Consider the following 21,182-nt stretch of genomic DNA (forward strand, 5'->3'; position numbering starts at 1 on the left):
GGAAGGCTTTCCTGCACGTGGAAAGCAGGGGGCAAGTTTCACACCTGACCCAGGAAACAATGCAAGGTGAAATCCTATACCACAAAGGGATGGCTGTGCCACAATAACAATACCTCCAGGTGGGCAATCCTAGCCATCCGCTTCAGGGTAGGATACCGTTGGCTGTCCTCATTCTGTGTTTACTTTCAGTACCCGCTTTGAAAGTAATGGCGTCTTCACAGTCCTATGCGTATGTACACATTTTATTGATTCAATTCGGGACGAGATATGGTGACTTTTCGGCGTGCTTCGGTTAGTTTAAAGCTGTACTTATATTTCGATGCAAAGTGTTGACAAGCTGTGAGTCTATAACGGTCGATAAGTCTTTGGGTTACAGCCAGACGGCTCAGTGTCGCAGAGGAAATGGGAGTTGGATAAACAGTTCACTGTAAAGGGTGTGGACCAGAGTTGGTTTACTTTATGTTTCCCTCCATATAAAATTAAAATAGTGTCTGTGAAACTTTGGAATAAACATAATTATTCCCTCACTGAATTACTCACAGTACATTTTAACTGCATTTTTATGCCATTGATCTTGTTTTAATCTGATTTTAAACAATATTAATAATCATGGCAAAACATAATTTCCTGGGCTACTTAACTTCAGGAAATTCCTTTCTTGCCGAGTTCTTTTGTAAATTGAGCCCTTTCTCTGTTATGATTTCACACAAGACTCATTAATTTCCTCATTTTAGATCTGGTCTGATTGTTCCCACTTTAAAGTTTCCTTTTGCTGAGAGCATAGCATGAGGACGTCAGAATAATTAGCAGTTACATAAAGCTTCCGGTTGGAAAAATTTAATGGTACTCTGTAATTCTGTCCAGTCTGGATTTAATAAATAAACAATAGGTTGGCCGTTACAGTTACAGTTACATCCAAGACTTACTTGTTTTAGTGCTGTCCATAAGTTACTGTTAGTTGCTGCTGTGCATATATCTGTATAACAGTAGAATTACTGCATGAATACATTGTTTTCATGTTGTATTGTGATTATGGCCGCACACAATTTTACAATCAATCATTCCATTGGGTCATCAGTAAAATCATATAATTTAGGGCTGTAACAGTAAACTAATTGATTTAACTTATTATAATGACATTATTGGTGAGGGGATAATACATAGATACCGTAATATAAAAATATCTACAAGCTAGCTTACTTGCAGATCTACAAGCACTATTTGCGCATGATACCGTTGTGCGATAAGGATAAAGCCACGCTTGCGCTGTTAATTGATTCATTGATATATACAAAATATAAACAAACATACTTCTCGATTATTCGATTAATAGATGGAACAATCGTTAAGAAAATAATTTATCATTGTATTAAATCACTATGTAAAATGAGCCATCTCGGTGTCTCTGCATGATTTAACTTAGACTTTAATCTAAGTACTATTTATTCACTAGTAACAGCCTCACAGGTGTAGAATCTCCATGGATGTTCTTTTCATAAGCTCGGACCCCTATCACTGCATCTGCTCTTCCCATCAAGGTGCAGCTTAGTCCAGCCTTGTCCTTTGCACCCTCCCTACCCCCCCCCCCCCCCCCCCCCCCCCCCCCCCACTCTTCCCTCCCCAGCTGGGACACATTTAGGAGTTTCCTCTCAGCTGTCTGCCCCCCCATACCACCCCTCCCTTAGAGCAGCTAGGCTGCACACTTCACCATCTGGCTGCTGTTTTTGCAGTCAAGGTGCAAAGGTCTGCATCGGCGGCTGGGGACGTCTCTCATCCCTCCCACACTCTGCCTTTTATGACCAGGCCTCTATTGTTCATACAGTCTACATAGAGTGGAGCAGGAGGGAGGGAGTAATGTGCACCACATGTATGAAGCCGAGCGCAACACATCTGGCAACAGGCAGCTGTACACCCCCCCCCCCATCCCAATCCCCTATTACATTTTAGCTAAATGAGGGAAACCGTATGGCTGGGTCTTTGTGTGTATATGCATGTTTGATGTTGCCATTGCCTTAGAGGTTTGTTGGTTTAATCACACACTGCCGGTCTTGGCAGATTTATGGAAGAAAAATTATAACTTGTCTCGGAAAAGAGAGAGCCAGACGTTACCGGAGACAAGTCTTGATGCTAATAGGAGTGTGTGTGTGTGTGTGTGTGTGTGTGTGTGTGTGTGTGTGTGTGTGTCTGTGTGTGTGTGTGTGTGTGTGTGTGTGTGTGTGTGTGTGCGTGTGTGCGTGTGCGCGTGCGCCACCTTTATGTTCTTATGCTGTTGTCTGGTAGGACAAAAAAAATCATGCATGAGTGACATTGCTGACTAATGCAAAGTTTTTTACGTACAGTTATAAAGTTTGATTGAGAGTGGTGTTCCTGGAATGGCACAATAAGCCTCTGTTTCTTGTGAACCACACACAGCACATCACACACCATTGAGTCTGTGAGTGAATTGTACATACTGGTAAAACATTAACCAATATGACAAATGTGATATTGAGAGGTCAGGGTTTCGTAATCTTCATTGAGAGCAAGTGACAATCAGTGGAAAAAAACATCCAAGTAAAAAGCATGAGCTCTTAAGTGGTTGCTATTGTCAGTCTACCGGTAGTTTAAGTTTGCTTGCATAATTAAGCAGGATAATGAAATGATTATGAAAAAACTAAAATGGCATACAGTCCAGTTTTGAATTGGAACGTTAGTCAATCTGTCTATCTTTCCATTTAGAATGTAAATGCGTAGGATCCCAGTTGTTTTTTATTGTGATCTAATTGTTCTTTTGTTGTACACTAGAGACAAATGCACCTGTACTGTACGTTTTATTTTTCTCTCCTGTGTTTTTGGTTGAGTCAGATTGCTGAAGATTAATGCATTGTCCATTTAATTTTGTTTTTCTAGAAACTGGCACTATAATATTGTTTCTCTGTTCCTCTGTCTAGGTTCGAGACCATGTATGGACTATTATCATGGAGTCTGTAGTGCCCTCTGACAAGGGAAACTATACCTGTGTGGTTGAAAACCAACATGGCAGTATCAACCACACGTACCAGCTTGACGTAGTCGGTAAGTGTTGACTTATTTTTGTGTTTTCTTTGGTGGTCGGGCGTTGGTTGCTTGTGTATATATTGCTAATGGATGTTAATCATCTGCATTCTACACCCTGTTCCATTTTCTTGAGGATTTCTGTAAACCGATGGTTCAATACCACTGATGTGTCACAACGCTACTACGCTATAGACCAGATGAATCAACTAGAGCCCTAAGTCATCTAATACGCTATAGACCAGATGAATCAACTAGAGCCCTAAGTCATCTAATACGCTATAGACCAGATGAATCAACTAGAGCCCTAAGTCATCTAATACGCTATAGACCAGATGAATCAACTAGAGCCCTAAGTCATCTAATACGCTATAGACCAGATGAATCAACTAGAGCCCTAAGTCATCTAATACGCTATAGACCAGATGAATCAACTAGAGCCCTAAGTCATCTAATACGCTATAGACCAGATGAATCAACTAGAGCCCTAAGTCATCTTGCATGTGTTTGTTTGGAACCTGTGTGTTACGCCAGCAACTTTTGTTGAATTATGGATGCTTATTTGCAGAATAAAGAAGATATGTAGTGGCTATTTGGAAGAATGAAATGACTCACTTTAGCATGTGCCCTGTGACTCCCTCATGCACTCGTTGGATCTATAAATCACAGCCATGCTCCCTCTGTCATCGTTGTCCCCTGGGCTTAGCATGACTTCATTAGAGCCCCAGAGTAGACCCTGATCAACAGCGAGATGACTTCAATGAGGGATTGTATCATTAGCTGTGCATGCTAAGTTCCACACTAATGCCTGGCTCACATAAGCCTGAACATTTGTTACCCTCCCAAATGCTTTGCACATTAGTTTTCTTTTGTAGTGTTATCAGACGCCAAGATCATTTCATTGTACAGTAACTGCACTGGATCAGACCGTTAACTTCCATCTATTTCCACCTAATCTCAGCAATTATACAGGCGGCATATAGCTGTGGAACACAGTAATTTAATCCTCAGTCTCAGAAATTGCTGTCTATTGCTCTTAAAATTACATGGTATCAGATCTGATTAAATTGCCAACCCTGTCTGTAATCATATCCATTGACATAAATGGTTTGGTTTTATCTACTTAGAATCAGCCAGGCATGTATACTTTGGGATTATTTTTTACTTGTGCATTTTTGTCGATAACACATGTCGCTCAGTGTGTATACTATAGTATATAGGCTACACAATACTTGAAAACTAACTTGTACGTCTCGACTGTTGTCTTCCAGAGCGCTCTCCCCACAGGCCAATCCTACAGGCTGGCCTGCCAGCCAATCGTACGGTGGTGGTGGGAAGCGATGTGGAGTTTGAGTGTAAAGTGTTCAGCGACCCTCAGCCTCACATCCAGTGGCTGAAACACATTGAGGTCAATGGGAGCAGTGTTGGCCCTGATGGCTTACCGTATGTCCGTATACTCAAGGTAGGAACAATTTATTGGCATCTGTCAAAAACAAGACTTAATTGTGCCTGTTTAGTGAAAGTGACAAAATGGAAAGCTGTGTTTAAATTAATCTGAGCTGAAAAGTCTTTGTAATACCCAAAAGGGAAACACTGTCTGGCAACTTAAAAGTTTTTTAGCAACCAGGTGTGTGATCTCTATTGCTATCTCAGTATTGTCTGTTGTCTGCTAAAACGTTGACTCATAGTAACCCTCTTGAAGGACTTGATTTGATCATTTGATTTCTCCACTGGAATTGAAAGTTTCCTTTGTCTCTAATCACTGTAACTAAGGAAAATGGAAATCATATCCATACGAACACATGCTTCTCCTTTTACCGTGCTCAGTTTGGCTTGCCTTTCCCTTTATACATTTTCAGAATGTTTCTGTGTTTATTTGTTTATTTTTTGTCTGAGCTGCATATATGACCTGTTTTTATTTCCAGCATTCTGGGGTCAATAGCTCGGATACTCAGGTGCTGACCCTCTACAATGTCACTGAGGAGGAGAGCGGGGAGTATATATGTAAAGTGTCCAATTATATAGGAGAGGCCAATCAGTCGGCCTGGCTGGCTGTCACCAGGCCCCAAGGTAAACCACTGCAGTAGCACAGGACACTAAAGTACTATAAGGCCACACGGTTGAGGTGCTGCTAGGACCACCTGGAGAGCTAGGGTCATATACCTCTGCCGTTTCTCTCCTCCCTCCCTCGCTCCCTCCCTCTCGCTCCTGCCTCAGTGCTCCTGACTGTAAATGACGCTATGGAAAATTCCCAGCAGAACAGTTGAAAGTGTTTAGTCGCAGGTTTTTGTTGGACCTCTCTCACTCTCATTCCTGCCCCATGCCTCTGCTGTGCCCTCCTAATAAGGGCCTCTCTTGCCATCCTCTTTATTCCTCTCACTCCCTCGCACTTCAATGTCCTCTCTGCTCCTACCTCACACAGGTTCCCTCTATTAACTAATCTTTGGTTTGTTTACAACCATTTTCTTCCCCAGTTGTCTTGCTACCCCTCTTTCAATAACTCCCCCCTTTATTTGTCCAGCTAGGGTGTGTGTGTGTTTTTGTGTGTGAGTGTTTGTGTGTGTGTGCGTGCGTGCGTGCGCGCTGTTCTGCTGTGGAGGTTTCCATGTTACCCATCTCTTGCATGTAGAGATGTGACTGAGGTATAAAGTGTCTGGTGATGGGATGGATCCAATAGAGGGGTTTGGCATTGTGGCCATTCTCTCTCTCTCTAACCAGTTCCTCCACTAACAGCGACTGGAAGGCTCTCCCTGACAAAGTCCTCCGCAGGGTCTCTGGGTGATATCTTTTTGAGCAAGTTTGGTGTCGGACTGAGGAGGGGGAATGCTCCTCTCCTCTGATCCTGTTCTCTCTTTTACTATAAGGCTTTTCTCTTTTACAATCCCTCTTTTACTCATGGCTCCCTGTGTTTTCCTCTTGGGCCTTTTATTGGGTCTGCTTCCCTTTTTGTTATTTTCTAGACCGCTGGCCTTAACACCACGGACAAGGAAATGGAAGTCCTCCAACTGAGGAATGTGTCTTTTGATGACGCTGGGGAGTATACCTGCTTGGCGGGCAATTCTATCGGGTTCTCTCATCACTCTGCATGGTTGACCGTTCGCGAAGGTATCAGTGGTTCTGTCTCTCTACTGGTTGTTCTCCTCTTTTCTTCCTTCTGTCTCTCCTCCTGTCTTCAACCTGGCTATCTGACATCCACACATTGGCCAGAATGGAGTATTGCTTGACTCTACTTCTGTGAAAATAATGTGTGAGGGAAGCCAGGAGAGGTTTACTACTCTACTAAATCTCCCCTTCCTCCTGTACTGTGCTCAACATGGCCCCTGCTCCATCTAAACTCTCTGGATGGGAGCTCATGGGTCATGTTCTGCTCTGTCTGAAACAAAACCACAGAACGCCAAACAACCCATGAGGCTCAGCTTCATGGACTCTTATGACAATGTTCATGTTTACAGTTAAATCCAGAACAGCCAATGCTCGAATCACGGCCTATGTGTAAAGCATCGTCCTTGATTTTCTTACATAGACATTTACACATTTAGAGCGGGGTTGTTTGGCAGCTCTGATTGGGGTTTCACTCTAAACTGTGTCTCCCATTCTGCTATTTTTAATTGGTGTTTACATTTTGATTTGGTATAAAGCTGATGTTCTTTGACAAGCACCACAAATGGCATGTATCCCTGATGTCATTTCCTGCTGTGAGCACAGCTCCTGGCTTTGATAATTGGCCCAATGTAGTGGAGGTGTCTCATTCCTGAGCGCTGGAATGGGCATTTATCCAATTATCAAGCTGCTTGTCAGTCAGCTTCTTCACACAAGTTCAGCTCACTTGTGTTGCTGGTGTTGGTTAGGGGTGTAACGGACAACGATGCACATTCACACTAAACTAAACAACCCAAATCACATTTACTACCATTGTCTTGACCTGTTTGAGGTAGTCTCTGAATCTACAAAATAAAAAAAGCCTTCAGCATTATTTAGGTCTTCTGTTTGAGTGTTAAAACGTAAAGCATTTAGGATATTAGAGATGGACAAAGGCAACAACTATGTGGATGTCTTGAGATACATGAGTGGCATATATTGCCTTGGCAAGGAGGCAATGCTTAACATTGCCATATTATATTATCATATCTTATATATAAATATGTGTTACAGTACATGTGGGACATCAGTCAGATTGAGAAAGGAGCGCTTGTTTTCTGATGGGCGTGAGACGGAGCGAGCAGGAGGCTACGCAGCAGGAGTGCTCCTTTTTCAATCGGACTGATTTTCATTTTTCAATCGGACTGTAATACACACACACACACACACACACACACACACACACACACAGTGTATACACAGTGTATACAGTATATATATGATCCGTTGCACCCCTCGTTTTGGTATCGTTAAATGTTGGTGTTTTCTCTCAAGGGGAGGAAAAAAACTGAATTGGATCGTTGCACAAACTGATATACATATTCATTTCAGTATGTTTCACATTAACAGCAAAAGATACTTTTCCCACCAGCCATAGTGGGTAGTACCAACAACCAACACACAGTTATTGTCTTTACAAAAGAAGGAGAAAAAAAAAGTCTGCTATGCTACAGCGAGTCAGAATGGGACATATCCAATATATTAGATGAGTAATTATGTTGTTGAATTGTATTTTGTCTTGCTAGCTAGGCTGTATGAATGAGTATGTTTGAAATGGAAGTGATGTGCTCTGCGTTTACAAGTTAAAATTTGTTTTGTGTGTAAAGAAAAGGGGCATTTTACCAAAACATTCCATCTGGTTATGTGTAAACATTCTCACACATCTCCAAAATTGCCTCATACTAACTCATCGTCTTGAGTTGATAGAGTTTTTGATGTCATCAGAACTACATTCCATGTAATATTAAATAGGGTTGGGGGGGGGGGGTGGCTTGGCATAGCATCTGGGAGAGACTTCTGGGAACATACAGGTTTCCGATTACAAGTTGTTTTGACACACAGCACAGTAAGTTTGGCCTTTCAGGAATTGCAAGTATCTATTTCTCCTAGAGAATCGGATTCACTGAAAATACTATTCATATTATTTATTATGGGTAAAATGCCCCCTTTTTTATTTTGTACACAAAAATCAGAGCCTTTGTACACTATTGAGGCTTTGTGCACTATTGTCCAATGTCCATTAACTGCTATCTTACAGAGGATTAAGGTTTTTATATTTATCATTTAAACTAAACACGGCATAATCTTTAACGGTAGAAAATCCAAACTCAAGTGCCATTAGCTTGCGTAACACAGATATTTGAATCCTTTGGATTGGTCCATGCGCTTCCTCTGCACTGCTAGCATGCGCCTGTCAAGAACTTGGCTGCTCTCTGATTCTAGGGACTATGACCACTTCTCACACTGGCAAAGAATGTAGACTGAAACTCAATGCTTCAAAGAAGTGATTATAGTGCCACAATAGGAGTTTGTGCCTAGGCCTTCTGTACCCGTGTGTCTCTGTGTCAAAAGGCTCTGGTTTTTAGACATGGCAGGTTTGTGTGTGTGTCTGTATGCTGGTGTGTGTGATGGGGAGTGTTATCTGTTCTGCTTGAGTTAAGTGTACCACAACACGTGGGTATGTGTGGTGTGTTTGGGAATATGTACTCCCTCCGAGGTAGTTGGATTTCATTCACTTCATCCAACCTCCAATCACCCCCCCCCCCCCCTCCCCCTCTAGAAGTCCAACAGTATCCCCCAGCCAACCACACATACCTGGAGGTAGTGATCTACTGTGTGGGATTCTTTATTATCGTGGTGATGGTGGCCACGGCAGTCATCTTCAAGATGCGTACCTCATCTAAAAAGAGTGACTTCAACAGCCAGTTGGCTGTCCACAAGCTGGCTAAGAGCATCCCCCTACGCAGACAGGTAACAGAAAGTAGATAGGGGGTTTGGAATATTTATACCTTTCACCTTTTCTTAGTTTTCTTTAGTAACCCTATCCATTCTCCTCAGTGTTTTCAATAGTGTTTATATCCTTTGGGTTTACGTGACTGCATGCACTACCAAATGGTGTTTCTATTTGTTGGGTAAAATAAAAAGCGTTCATTCAGTGAGCGTCCAGGTTCCTAGAACATCCTTGAGGTCTACTAAATCAGGTAGGTTATGTGGTTAACGCACGGGTGAATGGAGCCTATTTCCATGGCTCAAAAATTACTGCTGTAAAAAGAGTGATCCCACACACTGTCTGAAACTTGCAAAATTACTTTATTAATGAAAAATCACACCCGTGTGAAGTGAGGGACGCTCTTATCATACATCATCTCATTATGGCCATTCACAATTTGCGTCCTCACTTTTGTCTTCAATGTTTGTGTTTACGTCATGTTTGTGTTTACACAAATGCCATTGAAAATGAATGGCCATTTTTGAGTGTTTAATGTGTAAACGGACTAAACACAAACATTACGTACATTAGCACAATGTTTGTTTGTGTTTACACACACCTTCAAAGCTGGACATAGGAGGGGCTAGCGCCCTTCAACAACATTTTGGTCAAAGCCCAATCCACACCAATGGTGGTTGCAGGTTGCGACTAGTTGCATTGCAAATCTTTGTTGTGGACTGGGCTTTAGACCTTCTAGCTGATACCACAGCTAGTGTGCGAGATCACTCTCATTTAACACTTAGATTTTTATATTATCCTATACACCTGTTGCTAAGATACATAATGTGTACACTGTTCTTAAGTAATTAATGTGTCCACTGTTCTTAAGTAATGTTTTAAAAATAAATAAAGACTACTACTATGCTTTTTATTATTTTTATTTTTTTCTGTCAATTTGCAATACCTTTACATTTGATCAGTTCTTGGTAGCCATGCTGTTTCCAGTACTAGGGGAGTAATGTCAGACTTCTATTCCTGCAGGTATCAGTTGACTCCAGCTCTTCCATCCATTCTGGGGTGATGCTGGTTCGTCCCTCCCGCCTCTCATCCAGTGGATCCCCCTTTCTGTCTGGGGTGTCTGAGTATGAGCTGCCTCAGGATCCCCGCTGGGAGCTTCACCGAGACAGGTATGGCCAGGGTACCATCAAATGAGCATTTTAACCCATTTAGGCCTGACCTCAAAATTAAAAAAAAAATCTTCTAAATCCTCCAGTTTTCTGAAATAAACATTTTCACGATTTTTCAAAAATAGCAGACCTACAAGCTCGTAGCGCGCCACTCGGTGGCGCGCTATGAGCTTGTAGATCTGCTATTTTCCAATAGCTAAATTATAACATAATGTTTAAAACACCAAAAGGGGTTCCCGCCCAAAATGGGCATGCACACGTTCAATTATGCACTAAAATCAAAAACATGCACATTTACCAAGAACCAGGGACGGCAGTGGCTCAGGATTTGCTTGGTAATAGAAAAGGTTCTTGGTTCGATACCTGGTTCCCTCTTGTGTTGGTCTCGAAGTGTTCTCAAGCTTGACGTTTAAGCCTTAACCCATTCTGGACGGGAACCCCTTTTGCTTGGCGTTTTAAACATTGTGTTATACTTTAGCTATTGAAAAATAATTTGTTTTAGATCACCATTACATCACCTAATCAACATGAGTTAGACTCTAATATATTAGCGCCCCTCACTTCACACGGGTGTGATTTTTAAAACCAAAAATATCACTTACCCTACCTTTGACTGCTTCTGATGAGCAGGTTGGTGCCTGTGAATATGTGATTGTACAGAGCTTCAGATGCATTAACCATGTAATAGGTACAGTAAGAGGACAGAAATAAATATAATCTGAAATGTTAGCACACTGCAATGTAGCTCCCAAAACAATTGTCTGTTGTTGCGTTTCAGCATACATTCCTTCCTCAAAATAATGAAGCACAACCAGAATACATACCAGAAACCACAATTTTTAATTTAACAACTGTGCTGGGATTGTCCGTCATCGCTTATGAGTGGTGAAGCTAACCACAGGTTGTTGGGGATATCATGGACACTCAAAATTCCACTGATGGGCCACAAAGAGCCTCATAGTCACAGAAATAAATGTGGATATTGGTTCCAGGCCACTTGATAGAGCTTAATAATTGTGATGAAATGTCTATAATACCATGCATTGATTTGTTGTTTCTTCTCTGTATTGTAGACTGGTCCTTGGGAAGCCCTTGGGCGAAGGTTGCTTCGGTCAGGTGGTGATGGGTGAGGCCATGGGTTTGGACAAGGACAAACCAAACCGTGAGACCAATGTTGCTGTGAAGATGCTTAAATGTAAGTTGTTAGTCGTTCAAATGGGTCTGCACTTAAAGCTGATGGGTACTGACTACTGAACCTATGGTTTTGAACTTAATAAAATCTAATGGACAGCAGCTAGAGTTTGTAAGCTCCAGGGAGGTTAATGTCTGAGCTTTGATTAAGTGATTTCTGTAATGGGCATGTGCCACTGGCTCCCAGCCGCCACGCAAATGTGTGACCAGTATAAGAATTTATAGAAACCCTTGACATCCCACATGATGGTGCCAATAAAACTGCAAGGAGTGGGGAAAAGCGTTTATTGTCTGGTACTTTTAAAGTGTCCTCCCACAGGGAATAGTCCCTTCAGCCATCCTTGATCATTCTCTCTACAGCCGTGATGTTATATGCCGACTCTGTTCTCCACCATTGGCCCCGTTTCTTCTAACGTTCCATCCTTCCTTCCTTCCCTCCAGCTGATGCCACAGAGAAGGACCTGTCAGACCTCATCTCAGAGATGGAGATGATGAAGATCATTGGAAAGCACAAGAACATCATTAACCTGCTCGGAGCATGCACCCAGGATGGTAGGACCCAGACAAGACGCACGCACACACGCACGCGCACACACACACACACACAAACACACTGCTCTCCCCCAAACACGGGATTACTAGAACCCCGCTATTAAATGGTAGCAGAGGACTATAACAAATCCAGCAGCAGATTGAGAGATGTGTATTCCAGCATGATTAAGCGATTCTGACATTGGCTTCCGAGCTCTCAGTTTGAAATGACCACAGCTGCTGCCAGGTTCGCTATATCTTTCACATCATCCCTGACAAGGCCTGGCACTGTTCACCAACGTCTGCTGTGGAAGGAAGCTAACCTCTCCTGACCCAGTGGTTTATTTAGCTCTGCTTCCTCTGTCCTAAAAGCACTGCATGCTTAACAAGCTCGCTGTTCACTCCACTTCCTTGATAAGTAAATGGCTGTACCTTAAAGCCTTATCTGCCAACAGTTGTGACATTGAAAATGTGCCATATCTCGGTGAAAAAAAGCAAAAAAAAGAGAACATTCCATGGATACATGTGAGCATTGACATGAAGGGTTCTTATCTCGTTTTTCTTTTTTTTCGGCAAATGAGTTCTCGTCCTGTTGAATGTTGTATTTTCCTTCACTCTTGACCACTGTAGTGTAGCAGCAGTCAGATGCAGCGTATCGCCCAGCTGTTTGGCATTATGCAGGATTCATCTTTCACATGACACTGCAGTGATGAATGGCATCCTCCATGAAATCCTCTGCTATGATAAGAACGATGATTTTCCCATGTCTTATAATAACTGTTGCCAACGTTTAAAACACACACTTTGGATTTTAAATATGATTTTATAATGATTTGGTTCTTCCCCCCCCCCCTTTCCGTTGCGTCCAGGTCCGCTGTATGTGATAGTGGAATACGCGTCCAAAGGCAACCTGCGGGAGTATTTGCGAGCTCGGCGTCCAGCAGGCATGGAGTACTGCTACAACCCTGACCAGGTGCACACGGAGAACATGTCCATCAAAGACTTGATCTCCTGTGCTTACCAAGTGGCCCGCGGCATGGAATATCTTTCCTCCAAGAAGGTAATACTAAAAACATAACACAGTACTGCGTATTTGACAGTCAGTGATGTGTTCAATATATATATAAGTGAAGGCGGTATGGAAGTTTGCGCTCTAAACTCAAGGCTTACTATAGGGTTGTAAACAGGAGATGCCAGCATGAAAGTCCATAAACAAAAGAAGGGCTTGCACACTGAAGGATGAAAACCAAGGCTCTTTTGATGCAAAAATAAATTATTTGCTTACGAAAGTGCAAATGTGACATGGTGAAATTAAAGTGACACGGTCACGGTCCTCGGACCACAATCAACACTTGTTTATGGATTTGCAATAAAACAAAATGTCTTGCCATCTTACAGTGGTGAAATGAAAGCACGGGTTCAACTGATCTAAGAACTGTTCGTATCTATCTATGTATGTATGTATGTACGTTAATAACGTTTTGTACTGTGTTTTGTGTAGTGTATCCACAGAGACCTGGCAGCTCGAAATGTTCTAGTAACGGATGACAACGTAATGAAGATAGCAGACTTTGGCCTGGCGAGAGATATCCACCACATTGATTACTACAAGAAGACCACCAATGTGTGTATTCATGTCGCTGGCTTATGTCGTCTTTCCATACATAGTATCAGCTGAGCTGAGCTCACCTCTATTCAGTTTACTTTGTTTTTCATTTCACTGAACCCTCTGAATACCCCCTATACCCCGCAACTGGTCGTCATCTTCCAACTATGCCATGAAGCTGGCTACTGTCCGGCGCTAATGCCATCTGGACATAATCTCTATTTCAAACTATCCCAACAAACAATTTTGTTTTGGTAACATCAAGATTTATTTAACCAGTAAAAAACACATTGAGACTAAAGTCTCTTTTACAAGTGTGAACTGGCCAAAGGAAGAGGCAAATCATGTTACACAACTCTGCCAGTAACAACAAATATAGGATGACATTTTTTAAAGCACAGTACCCACTACCTAGGAAGCTCAAGGAAAGAACAGGAAGATCTAATAAAATGGCCAATAAAAACTAATATAAAATCTAAATATCAAAGTTTGCTACTAAACTAATATAAGACTAGAGCAACAACATTTCCTATACGTCGAAGCAGGAGCAGTGTCTGGGAAAATGTGCCCATGTCAAGATATCAGTGACCTTTATATTCACAACAATAGGAACATTTAACGTCATGGTGAACATGGCCAAACTAACAACAAATACCGAAACTAGTTCTGTGAAAAACAGGTTACCTGAACTCTGCTAGAAGGAAAAAGAAAAATATAGTTAATCTAACCTAACTCCCTTAACTAAACTAAACTAAACAAAACTGGCACTAAAAAGTACCTCCAAGTACCAGGTACTAATGGAAAGGCAAAAGATAAGGGTAGAGCTGTGGCATGCTGAGCCGGGACTGCAATGGAAAGACACCTTTACTGTGGGTTTAAACTGTACAAATTCACTCCTGCAGCATCCATTAATGTTCCTTGCAGGTTGCCATAACACGTACTCTTTCCCCACAGGGTCGTTTGCCAGTGAAGTGGATGGCTCCCGAGGCTCTCTTTGACCGGATATACACACACCAAAGTGATGTGTGAGTATCGTATATCACTATGATTCTGCCCCTATTCACTCCGGATGGCTTGCCAGCGCAACGTCTCGCAGCGCAAATCCCAAGGCCTCTTGACTAGTGTATGTCTTGTTTGTCTCTGCAGCTGGTCATTTGGAGTGCTGCTGTGGGAGATCTTCACCCTGGGGGGTTCGCCATACCCCGGGGTTCCCGTGGAAGAGCTGTTCAAGCTGCTGAAGGAGGGGCACCGCATGGACAAGCCCTCAACGTGCACTCATGAACTGTAAGGATGGGAGCACACTATTCTGACACATTCATTGAATGACATGGTTTTTGTGTAGTTTACAATTCTGGGCAGATGTTGGATCCACTCTTTTGTGATTTATAAATGTTGATTTCATATGAAAACCTCAGTCTAGCAAATACCGTAACTCTGCTTAACAGTATAGAATGGTCCTTTGTTAGTTAAATCATGAATATAAAGACTATCAAAGCCCCTCTCAGTTATATAAAAACAAGAACTGATCAATTATCAGTTAATTACCAGCGGCTGCCTTATATCTCCAGAATTGTGCTATGAAATGTAAATATCTGTATTTATGTGTGTGTGGAAACAAGTTAACAACAACAGGATCTGTCGAGGTGACTCTGTAACTGTGACAGTGTAGCCTTAGCCTACTACAAATGGAACCCTTTTATAACAAACTCTGAGACTGTACACATGGACTGTTATGGGTCCATTTGGTTGTATTTGTACACTCTCAGGTAGCACATTCTCCAAACCATTATATGTCGCACCTCACGCACAGCTGTCGGTTGTAGGCCAATTGGCTTGGCAGGTATTAAAGAACATCTCTCATATGTGTCAAAATCGCGGGGGTCCGCGGATTGGCGGGTCCAACGGGGGTCCCTGCGGAGGTCTGCGCGGGGGTCCGCGGTAGTCTGCGTGACTCGACTGAGACTCAAATGTGTTACTGTTAAATCAGCGGGTGTGCTCTGCTCTCATGCAGGTCTACGCATTGTTTTGCTGCGCTGCACTGTTATGCTGAAATTAGTTAGCCTAAAGAATTCTGAGGCATCATGGCGGCGGCGCCACTCGCGCACGCGACCGTTTAGAGTACGATGGCATTAAAAGTATCTGGTTGCGTAGAGACGAGGCAGCCAATCAGAACTACTCGTCAGACTAGCATGTCGATCTGTCGTCTAGTTTTCATGGGCTTTCATTGACCAGCGCTTTACAAGCCGCTGGTAAAAATAAATGTCTGCGTTAATGAGAAAAGTAGATTTTTTTTCCCACATTTCAAGTAAGACTAAACACACATTAAACACACATAAGATGCAATTACTTTAACACAGTTCTGTAATTAAAACGACTCTCCTTCTGTCCAGGTACATGATGATGAGGGACTGCTGGCATGCTGTCCCCTCTCATAGGCCCACATTCAAACAGTTAGTGGAGGACCTAGACCGCACTCTGGCAATGTCATCCAACCAGGTCAGTTACCACCAAACAGGGAAACTGGCTGTTCTCATTTTCTTGAAATGTCTGTGATGTAATATGGTCTCCTTTGCACCTGGCATCAACATGTGTCTGGTATCCTCCAGAATTTGTTCCAGATATTATTTAACCGGATTACAGTTACACCTGGCATTAAAATGGGTTCCCTGACTCCTCTGCTATTATACACATTGAAATTCAGCTCGTACGAAATGCAGACTGCTCTTCACTTCTTGTAATATTTGTGTCCCTAAGTAAGAAGCCTAAATCTCACAAATTTTCATAACGTTAGCTAGTTTAAATCGGAGTTAGATTTTCTTATATCTGCATCTGTGCAATTTTCTATACTGTATTCTGTTGATACAGTATAGAAAATGTTATTCCGTTCAGTCCTATTAGTAGCCGTTTGGTAGCGGTATTTCCACTGGTATAACGTACATTGCTACGTAGGTAAAACATGAAGATAAATTGTTGGCATAAGCAGTGGGAGAGCAGTCGTTCCCACATTGCCCTGCATTATATGAATATAACGGGTACAGTATTTAATGGTCGCACAAGAGGTGTGATCATTAAATACAGGGTCATAAGCACGCAACACTAGACAATTGGGGATGATAAAATATGTACTTGGGAAGAACGGAAACAATAAATATCCGTCTCAGGCTGGCAGACCATGTAATTTAACTATCTCTCTTGCTTACCTACCCACTCCCCTACGCACAGCACACTAAGAGGTGTTACACTATCTCTCTTGCTTACCTACCAACTCCCCTACGCACAGCACACTAAGAGGTGTTACACTAACTCTCTTGCTTACCTACCCACTCCCCTACGCACAGCACACTAAGAGGTGTTACACTAACTCTCTTGCTTACCTACCAACTCCCCTACGCACAGCACACTAAGAGGTGTTACACTAACTCTCTTGCTTACCTACCCACTCCCCTACGCACAGCACACTAAGAGGTGTTACACTAACTCTCTTGCTTACCTACCCACTCCCCTACGCACAGCACACTAAGAGGTGTTACACTAACTCTCTTGCTTACCTACCCACTCCCCTACGCACAGCACACTAAGAGGTGTTACACTATCTCTCTTGCTTACCTACCAACTCCCCTACGCACAGCACACTAAGAGGTGTTACACTAACTCTCTTGCTTACCTACCCACTCCCCTACGCACAGCACACTAAGAGGTGTTACACTAACTCTCTTGCTTACCTACCCACTCCCCTACGCACAGCACACTAAGAGGTGTTACACTAACTCTCTTGCTTACCTACCCACTCCCCTACGCACAGCACACTAAGAGGTGTTACACTATCTCTCTTGCTTACCTACCCACTCCCCTACGCACAGCACACTAAGAGGTGTTACACTATCTCTCTTGCCTACCTACCCACTCCCCTACGCACAGCACACTAAGAGGTGTTACACTAACTCGCATAGTTGGACAGTAGTAGTTTTGAAGAAAGGTTATCTGGGGAGGTTAGGCTCTATAATCCCTCTCTGAATGACTACACAAGAACACAACCAGATGGCACTTCTTTTTTCTTTTCTTTGTTGACTTCTCTTACGTCTCAGCACAAGTTCCTACAGCCAAAATTATGTATACCAATAAATTGCTGGCATTTCTGTCATTAATTGTAAAGCTTTTATCCCAGCGAGCATACCCACACAGCATAGAATGGGAGCCTGGACAAAACAAGAGAATAATCTTGTCTTAATGTTTCCCTAGGAGTACCTGGAGCTGTCTGTGCCTCTGGACCAGTATTCCCCCAGTTACCCCGATACTCGCAGTTCCACATGCTCCTCCGGTGAGGACTCGGTCTTCTCCCATGACGCCGGAGTTGAGGAGCCTTGCTTGCCAAAGTTCCCTCCCCACCCCAATGGGGCAGCCATTAAGAAACGCTGATACCTCGTCTTCTTTCTGAGCAAAACCCTGACATCTCCTCTTCCTGAGTGACCTCCTCACAGGGTTGGACTCTATCCCTACATCCCCAGAGATGAAGCTAGAACACTGGTGCTCTGCGGAGAAAGGGGGGTTCGGAGGCACCCTCTGGAACTTGTTGGGTTCGAAAGGACGGAAGAATGCAGTCGTTTCTCCTAGTGGTGAGGTGGCTACGTTGTTCATGGGGCACTTTGTATTACCAAGAGTGGTGGTTTGTCACAGTGCTGGAAAGGGACATATTCCCACTCTTATCGCCACATTCCACGGGTCAAGAGTTACAAAAGGACTGACTTAAAAGGACTATGAATTCAGTGGGCGTTCAGACTGCGACGGTTGTATTTTTCCATCAATAATGAATGAGGCCGTTCTGCATTTCAGACCAAATCCAGAGAATATATTACCATGGGGACGTGCATACCTTGTACAGTATATGTTAGCACAGTGGTCCATTGCATCATTCAGACTTGTAAATACAGTTAGAAATTTATAAATATGAATATATATTTACACTGTACTCTTATTTTTATTACCATATTTGATTTATTTTCTTTTTGTACAAGGATGCTATTGTTTGATCCATTTTTTTGTTTTGTTTTTTGGAATATAGTCCATAGGGGCAGTTGCTACAAGAAATTATCTTAAAGTTCATATCAAGGATCACTTGGCCAGTTCTAGCTGTAGATCCTTTTCAGCTTTGCCTTTCCCCCTTTAATCTGCTGCTTAACCCTCAGTGGAAACGTATTAGCTTTTCTTTACTTTTCAGGAACACATGATTTTCCCCATACCAGCCGCAACTCAACAGTTCAGTGTGTGTGGTGGTGTCCAGCAGAAGGCAGCCGTATGCCCATGTTATCCACTATATACAGGTACTTGAGGGCTCTTACTAGGGCCACTAGTATCTCCCTCTACACCAAAGGTCTTCGCCCCAGAATAGGGACACAAGGAGGGTTCAAGTGGTCGAGTATGTGTGTAAGAAGGCATCAATGTCGGGCAGAAACAGCATGTGTGTCCAAAATGTTACTTTACAGGAAATGGATCCAATGTAGTTATTTTGTCACAAGCTCTTAATACTTTCCGTTGGTTAAATATTTATGAAACCTATAGACAGACTTAACCACATTGAACTTGGTGTCCGTATTTGTGGAATGTCAATATGGGTGAAACCGTTCAAACATTTCATTTTTTTTTTCTCCCAAAAACATATATTTTTTCTTCTTTTTTTCGCTACTATAGCGTGACACACTGCCATATGATGTGTAGAATAGGGCATTCATTTACAAAATCAAAATACACAGATGAAATTTAGAAGGCTTTCTGACCGACTGTGTGTGTGTGTGTGTGTGTGTGTGTGTGTGTGTGTGTGTGTGTGTGTGTGTGTGTGTGTGTGTGTGTGTGTGTGTGTGTGTGTGTGTGTGTGTGTGTGTGTGTGTGTGTGTGTGTGTGTGTGTGTGTGTGTGTGTGTGTGTGTGTGTGTGTGTGACAGCATGCTGTGTAGGATCATATACCTCCATTCATCTTTCTACAGATGGTCACAGCTGTAAATATCCCTGGTTGTTAGCCATGCTTGTTCAAATGAACCAGTCATCCTCTTCGTTCTTCTGTGATGAACTGATGTCCAACTGTACATTCTTTAACAGGAGTTATATTTGCTGCCTTACAACTTCTGATAAAGGGTTGCACAACACGTATGTCATCGTAAAAAGGATTACATTAAATAAAAATGTTATTGAAAAACAAACCATTAAGCTTTCAGAGTTTGAGCTGAACTTAACCCATTTTGGGCGGGAACCCATTTTGGTGTTATTATTATGTTATAATTTAGCTATTGAAAAATAGCAGATCTACAAGCTCATAGCGCGCCACCGAGTGGTGCGCTATGAACTTGTAGATCTGCTATTTTTGAAAAATCGTGAAAATGTGCCTCAAATCTTTCCGAAAATTTTCATGATTTAGAAAACATTTTTTTTTTATTTCGACATCAGGCCTGAATGAGTTAATAAACAGGTCTATAAATATCTTATTTGTGATGTAAATCATGTTTACAGAGATGGAACGTTGGGGCCACTTCAATCCCATCCAAATTTAATGCAGGTTGCTGGGGACGATTAAATATGATAATGTTCTGCTGACATCAGAAGAACTGTCCGCTACCGCAGAGAGCCACAGGCAGCCGTAAACATGTAATTTATGGCAGTGTGAATGGCTGGGCAAGTGCTGGTGCTACACTATCATCCATCAGCCCTACCAACCTTGATGCCCGTCGCTGTCTCTGGCTTCCTGCCATTGGCTGATGCATCACCTGGACTGCAGTCTCCACGCAACAGGCTAAAACACAGTGTGACATGTTCTCGACCCTTTTTAAAAGCCAGCTTTTACAGCTAGGGACATAGCAGTTAGCCTTTCTTTCTAGCCGTATAATTTAGCTGCCATGCGTTTATTCTAGAAAATTTGTAAAATATTGGGGTTTGCCAGGAAGGCTTACCCTCAGCACCACATGCAGATAACTAATAACTAACAAAACAATGCTACATTTTGGCCTAACCAGATGGGTTTTATCAAGTTGGAACAGCACAAATATTGTGTCTCAGTTTGGACAATCAGAAACGGAAGTCTGATTTTACTTCATTGTATGACTGTTTTGCTCACAGAAAACATTTCACCGTCAGTAGGACAGAGCACAAGTTAAGCATTACTAACACCTACGTTGTTAACATAAGGCAGATCGGTTGACGATAAATCTGAATACACATCCAATCTGATCTTGCAAATATCAGTGTGGACAGTCGGCCGTAAAGGTCAGATTTGAGAAGCAAATCGGATGTGTGTCTCTGCAGTCTGAACAAAGCCTAAATGTTTTTGGAAGAATTTTATCAATCCCTAGAAACCGATACAGTACAGTAATAAAGTATGTGACATCTGTGTTTTGTGGTTAGGGTGACGATGAAGGACTCTTCACAGAAATAGAAGGAAACCCCAGAAGCCAGGCTTTATAGCCAGCTAATGGTGTGGAGCATGGATCACAGGTGCAATTAAGTAGAGGGTATTATCACTCCTGACAGATGGTACAGGAATAGTTTTCGGTGGGCAAAGTTCATCAGTGCTTATCCAGTGTAGCGACTGGGTGATAATTGGTGCAATGTTCTATGAACTGGTGTAGGTTAAAGCAGTAGTTCACCCCAAAGCATTTCTATCATGAATTCAAGGCTTCATGGGGTGTGTAATTGATAAAAAATAAGTCATGTTTTTGGGCGAACTACTCCTTTAATCCAACAGAAATTCTGTGTACTGCATGTTTTTAATTACACAATGGAAGAGCAGTCTTGCTGCATGTCTG

General features: G+C 42.4%; 1 protein-coding gene across 2 annotated transcripts in view; it reads left to right on the forward strand.

The window, feature by feature from the left end:
- Positions 1–19,247, forward strand: part of fgfr1a (fibroblast growth factor receptor 1a) — a 36,493-nt gene extending 17,246 nt beyond the window's left edge. Inside the window, exons 6-18 of one of the 2 annotated variants that reach the window (XM_079516390.1) lie at positions 2,931–3,054; positions 4,305–4,495; positions 5,994–6,138; positions 8,732–8,928; positions 9,923–10,068; positions 11,142–11,263; positions 11,701–11,811; positions 12,660–12,850; positions 13,292–13,414; positions 14,351–14,421; positions 14,543–14,680; positions 15,787–15,892; positions 17,636–19,247. In XM_079516390.1, the coding sequence (XP_079372516.1) occupies positions 2,931–3,054; positions 4,305–4,495; positions 5,994–6,138; positions 8,732–8,928; positions 9,923–10,068; positions 11,142–11,263; positions 11,701–11,811; positions 12,660–12,850; positions 13,292–13,414; positions 14,351–14,421; positions 14,543–14,680; positions 15,787–15,892; positions 17,636–17,812 (1,842 nt within the window). In that variant the 3' untranslated portion in view covers positions 17,813–19,247. The remainder of the gene's footprint in view (positions 1–2,930; positions 3,055–4,304; positions 4,496–5,993; positions 6,139–8,731; positions 8,929–9,922; positions 10,069–11,141; positions 11,264–11,700; positions 11,812–12,659; positions 12,851–13,291; positions 13,415–14,350; positions 14,422–14,542; positions 14,681–15,786; positions 15,893–17,635) is intronic. The other variant, XM_079516391.1, reaches the window with a different exon arrangement.
- Positions 19,248–21,182: the final 1,935 nt, after the last annotated feature.

Source organism: Electrona antarctica (assembly GCF_951216825.1).
Source record: "Electrona antarctica genome assembly, chromosome: 12".
NCBI lineage: Eukaryota > Metazoa > Chordata > Actinopteri > Myctophiformes > Myctophidae > Electrona > Electrona antarctica.